Genomic DNA, 15492 nt, shown 5'->3' on the forward strand with positions numbered 1-15492 from the left:
AGCTGCCGCCTTCAATCACTACTTGAATATCTCTCAAATCCATGGCCTCCAAAGCCATTGAAGGCCTGTACCTGCCTCATATGACTCCTACATGCCTGATTACTATGGTTTCAAGACCAGACCTTGAAGAAGCTTGGCCCAGACCTTGGTCGATCTCAGTTCTTATGACTGTCTCCGGTCATCTTTGACCTTACTCCGGCCGGCCATGGCTATTCAAGCCTGACTCTTGACTTCTCCTGCTTAGATCGATGGTTTCCAAGCCTTTCTCACCATCTAAGGTTCTTCTGAAACCCTAACCTCCGAGGTTCCTCCAATTTCTTTTAGATCTGTTTAGATCTGTGTTTACCCTAAACTTTCAAACGTTTTCTCGAGATTTCTTTCAAAACTCTCCCTTCAAAACCCCTTTTATCTTTTCCGATTTGGGGTTTTGTTAAGTCATTTCAAAGCTTTCTCTGATTTTTAACATGTTCTACTATGTTTCTTTATGTTGCTCTTCTACTGGAGTGTGCATGTTAAAAGTCTTAGTTTTTTTTGAGGTTTCTGAATTTATTTCTTTAAGTATTTGATCGATTTATTTGCTTTTCATCTCTAGACTAGATTGTGTTGAAAACCCTAAAACTTTGGGGTTCATTCGAGTTCGGAGACTATTTGCTATGTGATTTACTTGTTATTCATGCTCTGAACTCGACTGGTTTCAAAACCCTAATTTCTTTGGACCTATTCAAGTTTCTGAAGTTGCTTCATCTGTTGCTTAACTGAATTTCAAAATCTTTTGTTTCAGCCTTTGTTTCTTTATGTGATTTTGACTTTCTGCTACCACTGAAACTCTACTATAAGGTCTTTTCATTCGACCCCTTTGCATGCTATTTGATACTCTATCTTTTTTCTATTACTGAGTTACTAAGATTGACCTATGTAACTATCATGTTTCGATAGTCCACTACTTACTGACTTTGTGATTGCATGACGCTTCTCTTTGTCCTAAATTCAGCCTTGCATGCCTAATACTTATGCACTCTTCTATATGCTAAATTTCCCTCTGAAATGACATTCAATTTTGGACTAATTTCAAACCTCCTTGTGTAATTTTGATTGCATTCATGTGTTAAGTGATTGTCTCTTTCCTTGTTTCGCCTTACTAATTTCCCTGTTTCTCGGGTTGATTTGAAAACTTTTCTTAGACTTTCAATTCTCCTATTTCTGACTTGGTTTATTTGTTTATTCATGGGAACCCCTGTTATTCTCCCCAAATCAGTAATTTCAAATCCCTGACTCCTTGATTACTATGTGCTGATTGTCTCCATATTCTGCAACTTTACTTTGTTTTCTTACCTTATTTGGTTAACCGAGTATTTCAAAGATTCTTCCCTTAATTAAACCCCTATGTATTTACCCCTAATTGTCTACTCTGCACAAGATGCCTACTTAATTTCTTTCTTTAAATATTTTCTGTCCATTACCGTTTAAGTTTAACACCTTAATTAAAGGAAGTTCTTATACTGATTGATTTTAATTAGTACCTAGTTCCATAATTACTGCTAAATTATGATTTTTGCCTTATTTGTTTACCTGTTTTCAAACTATAAATACTCTGCTCTTTCATTAACACGAGACACACAAATACTCTTAGCTTCTGAACTCACACTCATACTCGAAATATTCTCTCTTGCTACTTGTATTGTGGCATGTTTTCAAGTCCTGCTACCTACTTTATTGTATTTTGCTTCCTTAAACTGGTATGTTCTGATTAAGATTCCAGGATCACAACAATATGTTTACTTAATACTTTTGCCTTCTTGTCTGCCTACTGCTTGTGTTTAATTCAGTACTCTATTCTAGCATGCTGCAATTTCTTTCTTCCTATTCTTAATCTATGTATTGTGTATCCTAAACTGCTACCCTAATGTGTTTGATATTGATGGTTTGTTTGAGGCATGACAGTAGTGAATGTTACTGCCCATAACTCAAGCTTGATCCCCTGGGATCCTAACCTCTATGTGTATCTGGTATTGTGTCTTGTGGTAGGCTTATAGGCATGCCAACATCTTCTATTGTTGTGCATTCCCAAAAGCTTACCCTTGCCTAAGCATAGGCTCTTTGCAACCTCCCAACCCCCCGAATCCCCTTTTGTATGAAATTATCAACTTGTTTGTGGTTGTTTACCTCTCCTTTATTCCCTCAGAACTCTGTTTCTTTACTTGAACTCTCTCTTAGACTTAAGTTTTGCCACCCTCTTGTGAGCCTTCCCTTGGGACCCATGAGTTCCCTCTGAACTTGGACACTTGAGGGCTGACACTTCCACACTGCACTTGTCCCTAATCTGGTTTTGAAACTTAGGTGTGAGCACTGCCCGGGGTCCCATTGAGGCCCTTAGGGAACTCTGACACACTCAAGTTGAGAAAGGCTTTAGATCAATGGTCTTTGAGTTGGTCTATCTCATAACTCAGAGAGGAAGTCAAGAATCAGGCTTCCTCTGGTTATAATTCTTTGTATTTTCCTGATGTATTCATTCCGATTTGTAATAATTTATAATAAACACTTGGGGCTGGCTAGCGAAAAGGGTGGGATATTTATGCATGTCAAGGGTAGAAATCATGCCTATAGGGTGTTCTAATTCTGCATATTCAACTACATATAGAAATCATACCTATAGGGTGTTCTAATTCTGCATATTCAACTACATATAGAAATCATGCATATAGGACTATTCTAATTCTGCATATTCAACTACATATAGAAATCATGCCTATAGGGCAGTTCTAATTCTGCATATTCAACTACATATAGAAATCATGCCTATAGGACTGTTTTAATTTTATATATTCAACTACATGTAGAAATCATGCCTATAAGGTTTAAAAACAAAGTCTCGCATTTAGATACCATGTCTATAAGACTTCTGCATATAGATACCCTGTCTACAAGGTTTTCTGCATTTCGACACCACGTCTATAAGAGTTTAAAATCAACAATGCATAGAAAACATGCCCGTAAGAGCTTCTAAATGAATCTGATTCACTTCACTCAGTATTAGCTGTAAAATCAGTAATATTAGGTGCTATCCCCTTCAGAACCTGTGACCAATTTATTTAACTTTGTACGCTCTGCATCTCTTTTAATAATCCGAGTCCCTCACTGAATAAGTATGCATATAGAATAATTCATTTCGAGTTTTACTATCTTATCACCTGTTGAATTCAGTAGATACCATGCCTATAGGATCCTTGTCTAAACACTTAGGCAAGCCTTAGAGTAATAATTAAGAGTTGAATCCGCTTCTATTAATTATTACAACCAGCAGGCACGCCTGATTCGGACTTCTTATCTGAGTTATGTAATAAACTAAAACAGTCTCAACAATCTCCTCTCCCTCATCTTTAATACCTTAAAATCAGACTTAAACAGTATGTGCAAGTCATGCTAATTATATGCTTTCTTTGTTTAAGGAGGTATATCTGAGCCGCTGTTTGTTTAATGCTTTTCCCCAAAATGTGCAATATGTGTTTTTGTATGTCGCCTTCGATTTTTACCTTTGAAACTCCAAATAAGCCCAACATCCCTCCCTTTAGGATTAGTAGTCCTAAATGCCTCCAGTACTGGTAGGAATGGGACGAGTAATAGCATGCAATAAGTAATCGAGACCAATCCGCACTTTAAATACCTTAATGGGGTGAGAATGATAGATATGGATATGATGAACGCGCGATAATGTCACGTGTAGCCCCTCATTGAGGAGTGATTACCGGACATTGTGTGGGGTGATCCATATTTTTTTAAAACCTAGGACCCCCTCCCTTTATTCTTTATTTCTTTTCTTTTAGCATTTCAACTCCTTCTTTTAAAATCAGCTTTTCTAATCGTTCTTTCAAACTTTGTCTACTTTCAGACCATTATGTGAAATCCCCTCTTATTTGAGCCTTATTTGCCTATATATTAATTGCACCTCAATTCACAATAATTGTCTGGCCGGGAACCACACTAGTGGATTCTGAGGGGTGCCTAACACCTTCCTCTTGGAATAATTTCAAGCCCTTACCCTATCTCTGGTTGTTCAAATCAAACCCTTTGGTGTCCTAATGCACCCTAATCATTAGGTGGTGACTCTTCAAATTCAAACCCAGTTCCCAAAAGGAATGAGTTGTCCTTCAAAATGTCATAAACTCGAACTCCACAAGGAAAAAAGGGGGCGTGACAGCATGGCGACTCTGCTGGGGATCTTTAGGCTTTTACCATTTCAGACTATTGTTGTGAATTTATGCGCAATTATTTGTTTATTTCTTTTAAGCATTTAATTTCCTTTTCGATTGCCAAACTGACTCATCTTTTTGTTTCTTTCCTTTACTATGTTCCTTTACTACTGCTTTAAATTATGAAACTATTGTATTTACTGCTTTCTTAAACGTGCAAATACGTGACAACATGCCTTTAATTGTTGCATAATCATGTTCAACATCATATTCCACTCGTGCCAAAACAAATCCTATAGCAACGCTTATAATGAGTGGTTGCACTCTTCCGATATTATCACCCACTAAATCTGGAAAAGGCGTATTTGCGGTAAAACCAGTCGATCAACAGTGTAGTCGACGATTCCGTGCCTTTCCCCCTTGAGTTTTCCGCTCAAGGGTACCAGTCTAAAACCCCATAGAGACCTTACTCTGTTTAAACTGTGCATGCATCATGGTCAGCCTAGCCGAGTCAGTTATGTTGTCCGCATAATGACTCTTTAAGATAGCCTTGTCCAAAGTCCACTGGGTTTCCCTAAAATCCAAACAGACATTATCACGTTCTATGCATTTATTTGGAGAACTAAATGCTTTTATGCCAATTGTTGATATTAAATAGTCGAGTCCGGTTGGGGGTAAGGGCCTAACCCTTTTGTCTTGCAGAAATATGAGGCACGAAGTCCCCATATTCGGCATGGTCACCAACATCCACCCAAAATTGCTAAGCTGGTAGGAGGATCTTCATTCCAGTGATCAGACTCTTGTCTGAAAATATGTGGGAAATCTACATTCCCTTCTGGAAATCAAACCCAACAACAAGATCATAAAAACTGCTACTCTATTCTGGGATTGTGGGAGGTCTGTGTTCCACTTCGGGGATATTGAAATGACCCCCTTGCTAGAAGAAATAGGAGGATTGGATAGTATACCATGGGAAACTCCGAGTTTGTTAATGCCTGAAAACCGCAAGGGTAGGGGTTTCCTCAAAATGATGTGTCTAAAGAAGAATCCAGACCTGACATGTTTGAAAGAATCCTATATCCCTTTTGATTATTTGTACGAGAGGTACAGTCACAGTAAGTCCTACCGTACCTATCCTGACAAATTTTGCCCTCTCATCATTAGGGCATATTCACCGAAGGATCTTTGTCTTCATGTTTTGCTTCTTAGGGATGATGGAGTTTCCGATGAAGAAAGCAAGGATCCATACCAGGCTGGCTATGGTAACTAAAACTCTGATGGAGGGTATTTATGGGAACCCATTCAATATTGTGCCCATGATCATTGTGGAAATATATCAAGCCTTGGAAAAGTGTCAACGAGGAGCCAAACACTTCGAGGGCTGCAATTTGCTACTTCAACTCTGGCTCATGGAGCATCTTCAAAGAGGTGAATACCGACAAGATATCCAGCGAAGAGACTGGGATGATCATATCGCTTTCCATCATCCGAAGTGAATGAATTACATGCCCAACATGTTTTCCTAACCAGAAGACGCCAAGGGATGGGTAGAGCTCTTTGAAAATCTAACTGAGGATCAGATACAATGGATGTTCGAGTGGTTCCCTACTGAGGAATTCATCGCCCGGTCCAGGGATGCACCATTTCTGATATTGATCGGTCTAAGAGGAACATACCCTTACCTTCCTCTCTGGGTTATGAGGCAAGTTGGTAGGAAGTAGGTTATACCTAAGGTCGACAAGATGAGTCATTTCCGGGCTGACTTCCAGGTTGATGATAGTCCTTATAAGTGCCAAGCTCAGCATATGTGGCACTGCAAGATCATTATGTGAAGAGATACCATTGAGCCAAATAGATACCACGCTGGTTGCGCCCCCTACTATTCAGGGTAGTTTGAGAATAATCACTATGGTCTGGGTCAACAAGGGTTTGCTAGGGGTCATAGGATCATAGATGAGAGGGCCGAGGCAAGTGTTAAATACAATCAACTGTGCAAGAGGATCCGGGAATGTGAAAGCGAGCACCGTGAGATACAAGAAGCCAACCAAAAGCTGATTGAGGAGTGGAAAGACATGGCTGTCAACGCCAATAAGCGACTAGGATACTAGAAGCGAGGCATAGTGGAGCTAGAAAGAAAGTTTATCAAGAGGGTTGAAGACTGCCAAAATGCTGAAGGAAACAAAGGCGAACATCTAGCCCGAGCCTATCTATTGCTGGGAATTCGCGAGCTGGGAAAGCTATTCGACGGAGCCAAGGACGCCGAGTCTGGGGAAGGTCCTTTAGGGACCAAATAGATAGGAGTTTTTCTCTTGCTTTAAGAAATGTAAGAAGGCCAATGGCCATTAGTGACTTTATTTCCTGTTATTTAGTGTCGATTTGGGATTCGTCTATTTTTAATCAATTAAATGAGGCATTTAGTATTCTAAGTTCTCCAAATCAACTAGTCGCTTGGCCTACCTCGGGCACAAAGAGGTTCCCAAATTAGGACACGATTTACATTCTTGCATTATGAGTTTAAATAGTGCAACATTTTCTTATAATCCTCACTAACTTGTTACCTTTTTGTTTTTACTTTTTGTTTTATTCCCCTTCCCCAAAGGTTAGTTCATGCACTCTGGCAACATCATCTTATTCCACGAGATCCAGGGGACCTCCACCCACTCCCCCTCTTAGTCCAGTCAAAAACAAGAACAAAGGAAAAATGGAAGATTTGAACAACGCCAGAAAGGAGAACTTAACTGAACGGGTAGAGGTCACACATGGTCATGGTACTCTGGTTCCTAAGGAAAGTGCATCCCAACTTGAACAAAAGCTGCTGAAATTTCAAGAAGAACTTTATTAGGTTCAAAATCTGGCGAATCTGTCATTTTCCCTCACCACTCCAGATGACAATTTCACAAATTCACATAACCTTACACCGCCACAAAATCATCCCGCTCCTCACCACCACTGCAACACATACCATACTTCCAACAATACTCCACTGCTCGTCCCAAGACCCTTGAACTCCACAAATGACCCCTTCCACACTCGTCACAACACTCCCATCTACGTGGAGGCCATTCCACACTCAACGCAACCCATCTCAAGCACACTCGAATCTGATGATAAAGACTCGCTCATCAGGAACCTGGCGAAAGAACATAAGAAATTGACTAACCGAATCCAAGGCGTCAAAGGAAGCAAGGGAATTGAGGGGCTGAACTATGAGGATCTTTGCATACAGCCTGATGTCGAACTGCCCAAGGGGTACAAACCTTCGAAGTTTGAAATGTTTGATGGTACAGGGGATCCAAGAGTCCATTTGAGAACTTACTGTGACAAGATGGTTGGAGTAGGGAAGGATGAAAGAATCTGTATGAAGCTTTTCATAAGAAGTCTGAAGGGAGATGCTCTGTCTTGCTACATTAGCCAAGATTCGAAGAAATGGTCAAACTGGGTAGGCATGGCATCCGACTTTATGGACAGGTTTAGGTTCAACACAGAGAATGCACTGGATGTGTTCTACATTCAAAATCTAAAGAAGAAATCTATAGAAACATTCCGCGAGTATGCTACTCGCTGGAGGTCTGAAGCTGCTAAAGTCAGGTCTGCCTTAGAAGAAGAACAGATGAACAAACTTTTTGTTCGGGCTCAGGACCTGCAGTATTATAAAAGGCTGATGTTGATTGAGAGCCGTAAATTTTCTGACATCATAAAGCTGGGTGAAAGAATCGAAGAGGGCATCAAAAGTGGTATGGTTATGAACTTCGAGGCTTTGCAAGCTACCAATAAGGCCTTACAGTCTGGTGGTACATCAAGAAAAGGGACGTAGGGGCCATATTGGTTGCACAGAGAACCAAATCTCCTATCAGATACCAAACCTATCCAATTCCTTCACACATATCAGCCTACTCCAAACTGCCAAGCACCCTCACCCTCTTACTAAACTCTACCAACCGCTTATCAATCACCTCCACCTCCAACATATCAACCTACTTCACCTAGATATTCCCAACCTGCACATGTTTACCAAGCCTATAATGCTCAACCGTCCCACTATCAATCACCTCCTACATGCCAAAACTTCCCTAGACCTCGACCAAAATTTGACCACAGACCTCCTAAATAGTATACAACCATTGTTGAACCTATTGACCAGTTGTATGAGAGAAGTTGCTGGTTATGTCACCCCTATTCCTGTTGTAACCCCTGAGAACCCTTCTCAGTGGGCTAATCCAAACAAATACTATGCATACCATTCTGGCATGAAAGGGCACACCATCGACGAATGTCATTCCTTGAAAGACAAGATCCAAGCTTTGATTGACAACAAAATTAATGTGGCCAAGGAACCCGCTCTGAATGTCTACAATAACCCTCTGCTAGACCACATGGGTGGAGGCGTTCACATGATTGAAATAGAGGATGATTGGGATCCCGAGGGATCGATCGGTTTGATCGTAGAAGGTGATTACCCAAAGAAGCAAATAGTTCCTCTTAATTTGATCGTGGTCCAGATTCAGCCCTCTGGGGATGCCGAGGTAAATATGTCAGTGCTATTTGAGTTTGAACCAACGTCATCTACAAAGACACCAGCACCAATTGAGGTTGAATTCGCGTCTCCAGCAAGTGCACCCCCACCATTCGAAGTTGCCATTCTACCACCCAAGGCACATGCTCCGTTCAAAGTGAAGATAGTCGTGCCGATTCCATTGGTGATGTCAACCATGACACCCTTCCACACAAAGGTCATACCATGGGACTATACAGCGGAGGCAAGAAGAAAGGGCAAGGGTAGGTTCGAGGAAACTGTTGCCGCACAGGGTATGACGCGAACTGGTAGGGTTTATACCCCGGAACACCTAGCTGAGTCAAGTAAGCAAGCCTCCAATCGGTCACCCATCATTGATACAGGTCCAGATGATCTTTGGAGAAAGATACAGGCCAAGGAATACTCGGTCATCGACCAGTTGAACAAAACACCGACGCAAATTTCCATACTTGCTTTGCTACAAAATTCTGAGGCACGCAAGAATGCTCTGTTGAAAGTGCTGAGTGAAGCATACATGCCAAACAACATCACTGGCAGGGAAATGGCCAACATGGTCGGACATGTATTAGAAAGTCACAAAATTACTTTTCATGAGGATGAGCTACCACCTGAAAGGTTAGGACACAACAAAGCGCTGCATATCACTGTGCAATGCGAAGACTACTTCATCACCAGGATCCTGATTGACGGGGGTTCTAGTCTCAACATTTGTCCGCTGGTAACACTCAAGAAGTTGGGTAAGGGATTGCACGAGATAAACGATGGAGCCATAAACATGAAAGCTTTCGACGTTTCCCAAAGGTCCACCATTGGGGAGATTAGTCTATGTTTGCGAATGGGGCCAACTTGGTTCGATGTTGATTTCCAAGTGATAGACATGCCAGCATCTTACAATTTGCTATTGGGAAGGCCATGGATTCATGCTGCCGGAGCCATAGCATCAACACTGCATCAGGCAATAAAATTCGAAGGGAATCACCAGGAAGTGATCATTCACGGCGAGGGTAGCAATCCTATATACAGTCGCTAAACCATTCCATCAATCGAGGGGAGAAAGAAGCTGGGAGGAGAGACTTACCACCACATCGAATGGGTAAATGATGTTGACAAAGACAAATGGTGGGATAACAAGATCGAGAGCATACTGAATTGGAGTGGGTATGAACCTAGCAAAGGACTTGGCAAGAACCTCCAAGGAACCACTAAGCCCATAAAACTCAAGAAGCACGGCAACACTTTCGGTCTGGGATATGAGTATACCTGAGAGGAATTCAACAACTGGTCACCACCATGGCGCGGTCCTTATTATCCGCTGGAGTAGCCAATACCGCATTTGGAGCAGACTTTCCAACCAGCCGATGTTATTTATGGGTCGGAAAAAGAAGAAACACGCGCATCAGTGAAGAATTTGTTCTTAGAAGATAATGATATGGATTGTTGTATTGTTCTCGAGGAGGAGGGGGAGGAAGTCCCTTCCATACAGGCTGTAAGCAGAGGAGCATGCCTCAATAACTAGACCATCAGGACAACTAGAGCCCGACAAGCCTCGGGGTAGCAAGGCTAAAACAAGCACTGTTTTGTTTACTAAAAGATTTTGTTTTTCGCATGTTTTCAATTCCTGCAATAAGATTTTCAATGTTCAAAATGATTATGCAATTTATCAAAGTATTTTGACTTTTTATGAATGAACACTCAATATTATTTTTCTCTCATTACTTTACTTATACAACATTACTATTACTTATCTTGATGAACCAATAACTGTGACATGCAACGAGACAACGCAACAAACAGACATAGATTCAGAGGAGGAGGATATGCCATAAGAGATTGTTAAGGAAGTTGAGAATTTTGAGAATAGACCTAAGTCCAACCTAGACGAAACAAAAGTGGTTAACTTGGGAGATGCAGAAAATGTTAAAGAAACACGAATCAATGTCCACTTATCGCCATCAGAAAAGAAGGAGTACCCGGAATTTCTAAAAGAATATGAGGACATATTAGCCTGGTCGTATGACGACATGACTAGCCTAAGTATATCTATTGTGGCTCACAAACTGCCAACCGATCTAACATGTCCACTGGTAAAGCAAAAGCTCAGAAAGTTCAAGCCTGATATGAGTCTAAAAATCAAGGAAGAAGTCACTAAGCAGGTCAAAGCTAAGGTTCTCAGGGTAGTAAAATACCCGACATGGTTAGCCAACATCATACCAGTACCGAAGAAGGACGGGAAGGTCAGAGTCTGTGTTGACTACCGGATCTCAACCGGGCCAGTCCGAAAGATGACTTCCCTTTGCCAAACATACACATCGTGATCGACAACTGTGCCAAGCATGAGTTGCAATCGTTTGTAGACTGTTTTGATAGTTGTCATCAGATATGGATGGATGAATAAGATGATGAGAAAACAGCTTTCATTACGCCGTAGGGAATGTATTTATACAAGATGATGTCGTTCGGGTTAAAAAATGTATGGGCCACCTACATGAGGGCCATGACTACCATTTTCCACGATATGATACACAACGAAATAAAGGTTTACGTAGATGATGTTATCATCAAGTCCAAGAAGGCCACTGATCACATGGAAGATTTGAGGAAGTTCTTCAATAGACGGAGAAGGTACAACCTAAAACTGAATCCCGCGAAATGTGCATTTGGGGTTCCAGCTGGAAAGCTGCTTGGGTTTATTATGAGTCGCCAAGGGATAGAATTGGACCCATCGAAAGTCAAAGCTATTCAAGAATTGCCATCGCCAAAGAATAAGAAGGATGTGATGAGTTTCTTAGGGAGACTCTACTACATTAGCCGGTTCATAGCACAATCTACAGTTATCTATGAGTCAATCTTTAAGATGTTAAAGAAGGACGCCGCTACCAAATGGACTGATGACTGCCAAAAGCTTTCGACAGAATTAAGGAATACCTATCAACACCACCAGTCTTAGTCCCGCCTAAGCCAGATAGACCCTTATTACTCTACCTTGCAGTATTGGATGGAGCTTTCGTTTGCGTTATGGGGAAGCATGATGAAACGGGGAGGAAGGAGCATGCCATTAATTACCTCAGTAAGAAGTTCACCCCATACGAGGCTCAGTATTCTTTGTTAGAGCACACCTGTTGTGCTTTGACTTGGGTAGCCCAGAAGCTGAGGCACTACTTCTATGCCTATACCACGTATCTCATATCAAGGATGGATCCCTTGAAGTACATCTTTCATAAGCCCATGCCCACTGGAAAGTTAGATAAGTGGCAAATCCTGTTGACTGAACTTGACATTATCTACGTAACTCAGAAGGCAATCAAGGGATAGGCGCTAGCAGATCACCTTGCTGAAAATCCCGTGGACGAAGAATATGAACCCCTGAAAAATCCTGACGAAGAGGTATCATTCATAGGAGAAAATATTGCAGAATCCTATGACGGTTGGGGAATGTTCTTCAATGGTGCAACAAATTTCAAAGGAGTTGGTATAGGAGTAGTCCTAGTATCAGAAACCGGTCAGCATTATCCGGTGTCTACCAAACTCAAGTTCCCGTGCACCAACAATATGGCTGAGTACGAATCCTGCATCCTAGGGCTCAAGATGGCTATTGATATGAACATTCAGGAGTTGCTAGTGATCGGAGATTCAGACCTACTTATACATCAAGTCTAAGAAGAATGGGCGACCAAGATACTACCGTATCTGCATTATGTATAGGAATTGAGAAAGAGGTTCACAAAGACGGAATTCCAACATGTTCCCAGAGTCCAGAACGAGTTCGCCGATGCATTGGCTACCCTATCATCTATGATACAACATCCAGACAAAAACTTCATTGATCCCATTCCAGTAAGGATCCATGATCAGCTAGCTTATTGTGCCCATGTTGAAGAAGAAGCAGACGGAAAATTTCATGATATTAAGGAATATTTGGCAAAAGGCGAATACCCAGAACTTGCAAATCCTACTCAGAAACACACACTTAGGAGGTTGTCCAATAATTTCTTTCATAGCGGAGGAATCTAGTATAGGAGGACTCCTGATCTTGGATTGTTAAGGTGTGTCAACGTAAAGGAAGCATCCAGGCTACTAGAGGAAATTCATGTTGGGACCTGCAGTCCACCTATGAATGGTTTTGTCTTAGAAAAGAATATACTCCGGGCTGATTACTTTTGGATGACTATAGAGACAGACTGCATCCAGTATGTCCTGAAATGCCACCGCTGCCAAATACATGCAGACATGATAAAGATACCCCCAAACGAACTCAATGCAACAAGCTCACCGTGGCCGTTCACCACCTGGGGAATGAACATTATTGGACCAATCGAATCTGTTGCTTCCAACGGGCATAGGTTTATCCTAGTAGCAATTGACTATTTCACCAAATGGGTCGAAGCAACATCCTACAGAGTGGTAACTAAGAAAGTCGTGGCAGACTTTGTCCGCGACTGCATCATTTGTCGATTCTGGATTCCAGAATCAATCATTACCTATAATGGATCCAATCTCAACAGTGACTTGATAAAAGCTATGTGTGAAACTTTCAAGATCAAACACAAGAATTCTACAGCCTACAGGCCTCAGATGAACGAGGCCGTAGAAGCCGCCAATAAGAACATCAAGAAGATACTAAGAAAAATGATAGAGAAGCATAAGCAGTGCCACGAGAAGCTAAAATTTGCTTTATTGGGGTATCACACCACAGTCCACACATCAACTGGGGCAACCCCCTATATGCTGGTTTATGGCACAGAAGTCGTCATTCCCGCCGAAGTGGAAATTCTTTCCTTAAGAATCATATAGGAAGCAGAGCTCGACGATGCAGAATGGGTAAAGAGCTGCTATGAGCAGCTGGCTCTTATAGATGGGAAAAGAATGAATGCAGTCTACCATGGTCAACTTTATCAGAACAGAATGTCCAAACCCTTCAACAAAAGAGTCAAGCCAAGACAGTTCACACCGGGGCAGCTGGTGTTAATGAAAATCTTTCCACACCAAGATGAAGCCAAGGGGAAATTCTCTCCTAACTGGCAAGGTCTGTACATGGTTCACCGAGTTCTAATAGGAGGAGCCCTCATACTAGCAGAAATGGACGGAGAAGTCTGGCCAAAGCCAATCAATTCATATGCGGTCAAGCGTTACTATGTGTAGTCTTCATGATTTCCTATATGATGTAATTGAACTACGCCTAACCTGATTCCTGTTTAAGGGGAGATACGTAGGCAACCCTATGGGTTCGGTCATAATTCAATAAAATTTTCATTCCCCTCCCCCCTCCCCGCAATTGGAAATTGGGGCAGAATTTTGAGGATGACCCTCAAAATTCCGAAGTTGATTTCAGCCAATCACTGCAAGCAGCAGTCAGAAACATCAACCCATTAAACTGGGGAAGAATTTTGAGGAGGACCCTCAAAATTCAGTAGCAAGAGAGGTTGCAACGTCTTGAACCACGTCGCAGTCGTCGGTTCATCTAAAAACTATTTTAATTATGTACTTGTGTCATGTTTTTACTAAGCCATGCATGTTTATTATCGAAATTGCCTTGTTTAGCACCCCTTCCCCAATGATATAGACAGTATCACCAGATCAAAGCCAAGCAGGCGGGGACACAAACTAACGTCCCCTTTACAAAACTCACAATTTTTCTTTGGATACAGGCACTCGAGTTGCAAAATCATCAAATATACTATAAACTCACGAGACAAACATTATTCAGGAATACAACTCTCAGAACCATTGCACTTACTCATAGTTGCTATCCGCACACAATAGTGTCCCTAGGAGGCACAATGTCCCCGGCAATCACAATGTCGCGATCTGCTATAAGCTAAGAAGGCTCTACTACCATTTGCCATTTTATTTCTTGCATAAGGCTACCATTCTGCCTTCCGAGACTAAACGCTGTCTTCATCTACATTTTTTGCATTGCATAAGGCTACCATTCTGCCTTTTGAGTCTAAGCTCTGTCTCCATCTGCATTTTTTGCATTGCATAAGGCTACAATTCTGCCTTCCGAGACTAAGCTCTATCTCCATCTGCATTTCTGCATTGCATAAGGCTACCATTCTGCCTTCCGAGGTTAAGCTCTACCTCCATCTGCATTTCTGCATTGCATAGGGCTACCATTATCCCTTCCGAGGTTAAGCTCTACCTCCATTTGCATCTGTGTGGCTGAAAGATCGCCACCTCTACATTTGCATGACTGAAAGATCGCCTCCTTATTTACACTTGCATGGCTGAAAGATCGCCGCCTCATTTACACTTGCATGGCTGAAAGATTGCCGCTTTTTTTACACTTGCATGGCCGAAAGATTGCCGCCTTACTTACAATTGCATGGCTGAAAGATCGCCGACTATTTACATCTACATGGCTGAAAGATCGCCGACTTACTTATATTTTCATGGCTGAACGATCGCCACCTTACTTACACTTGCATGGCTAAAAGATCTCCGCCTTATTTATGTTTGCATGGCTGAAAGATCGCTGACTAATGCATTTCATGGGCTGAAAGATCGCCACCTACTGCATCTCATGGGGTGAAAGATTGCCAAATTGTCCAAAGGCATCATTGTTAGGAGACATCATTTTCATAGCCCGAGAACACCATGTCATGGCCTGAGGACCCCCTTTTAATCTTTTGCATATCATTATTCAAAGGCATCATGGTTCGGAGGCATCATTTGTATAGCCCGAGAGCATCATTTCATGGCCTGTGAATCCTTTATTATACGTTTCATGGCCCAGGACATCATAGTCTAAGGACGTCATCTTAATTGTCCAAA

At 41.7% G+C, this 15492-nt stretch overlaps 1 protein-coding gene across 1 annotated transcript; it reads left to right on the forward strand.

The window, feature by feature from the left end:
* The first annotated feature begins 8434 nt into the window (after window positions 1-8434).
* Window positions 8435-9751, forward strand: LOC138879081 (uncharacterized). Its single transcript, XM_070158654.1, has one exon. The coding sequence runs from the start codon at window positions 8435-8437 to the stop codon at window positions 9749-9751; it is 1317 nt and encodes a 438-aa protein (XP_070014755.1).
* The last annotated feature ends 5741 nt before the right edge of the window (window positions 9752-15492 follow it).

This window comes from Nicotiana sylvestris, chromosome 10, assembly GCF_000393655.2.
Source record: "Nicotiana sylvestris chromosome 10, ASM39365v2, whole genome shotgun sequence".
NCBI classification, from domain to species: Eukaryota; Viridiplantae; Streptophyta; class Magnoliopsida; order Solanales; family Solanaceae; genus Nicotiana; species Nicotiana sylvestris.

Coding starts and splice junctions, on each gene's coding strand:
- LOC138879081 (XM_070158654.1), top strand. CDS start 8,435: ATGAAAGGGCACACCATCGACGAATGTCATTCCTTGAAAGACAAGATC.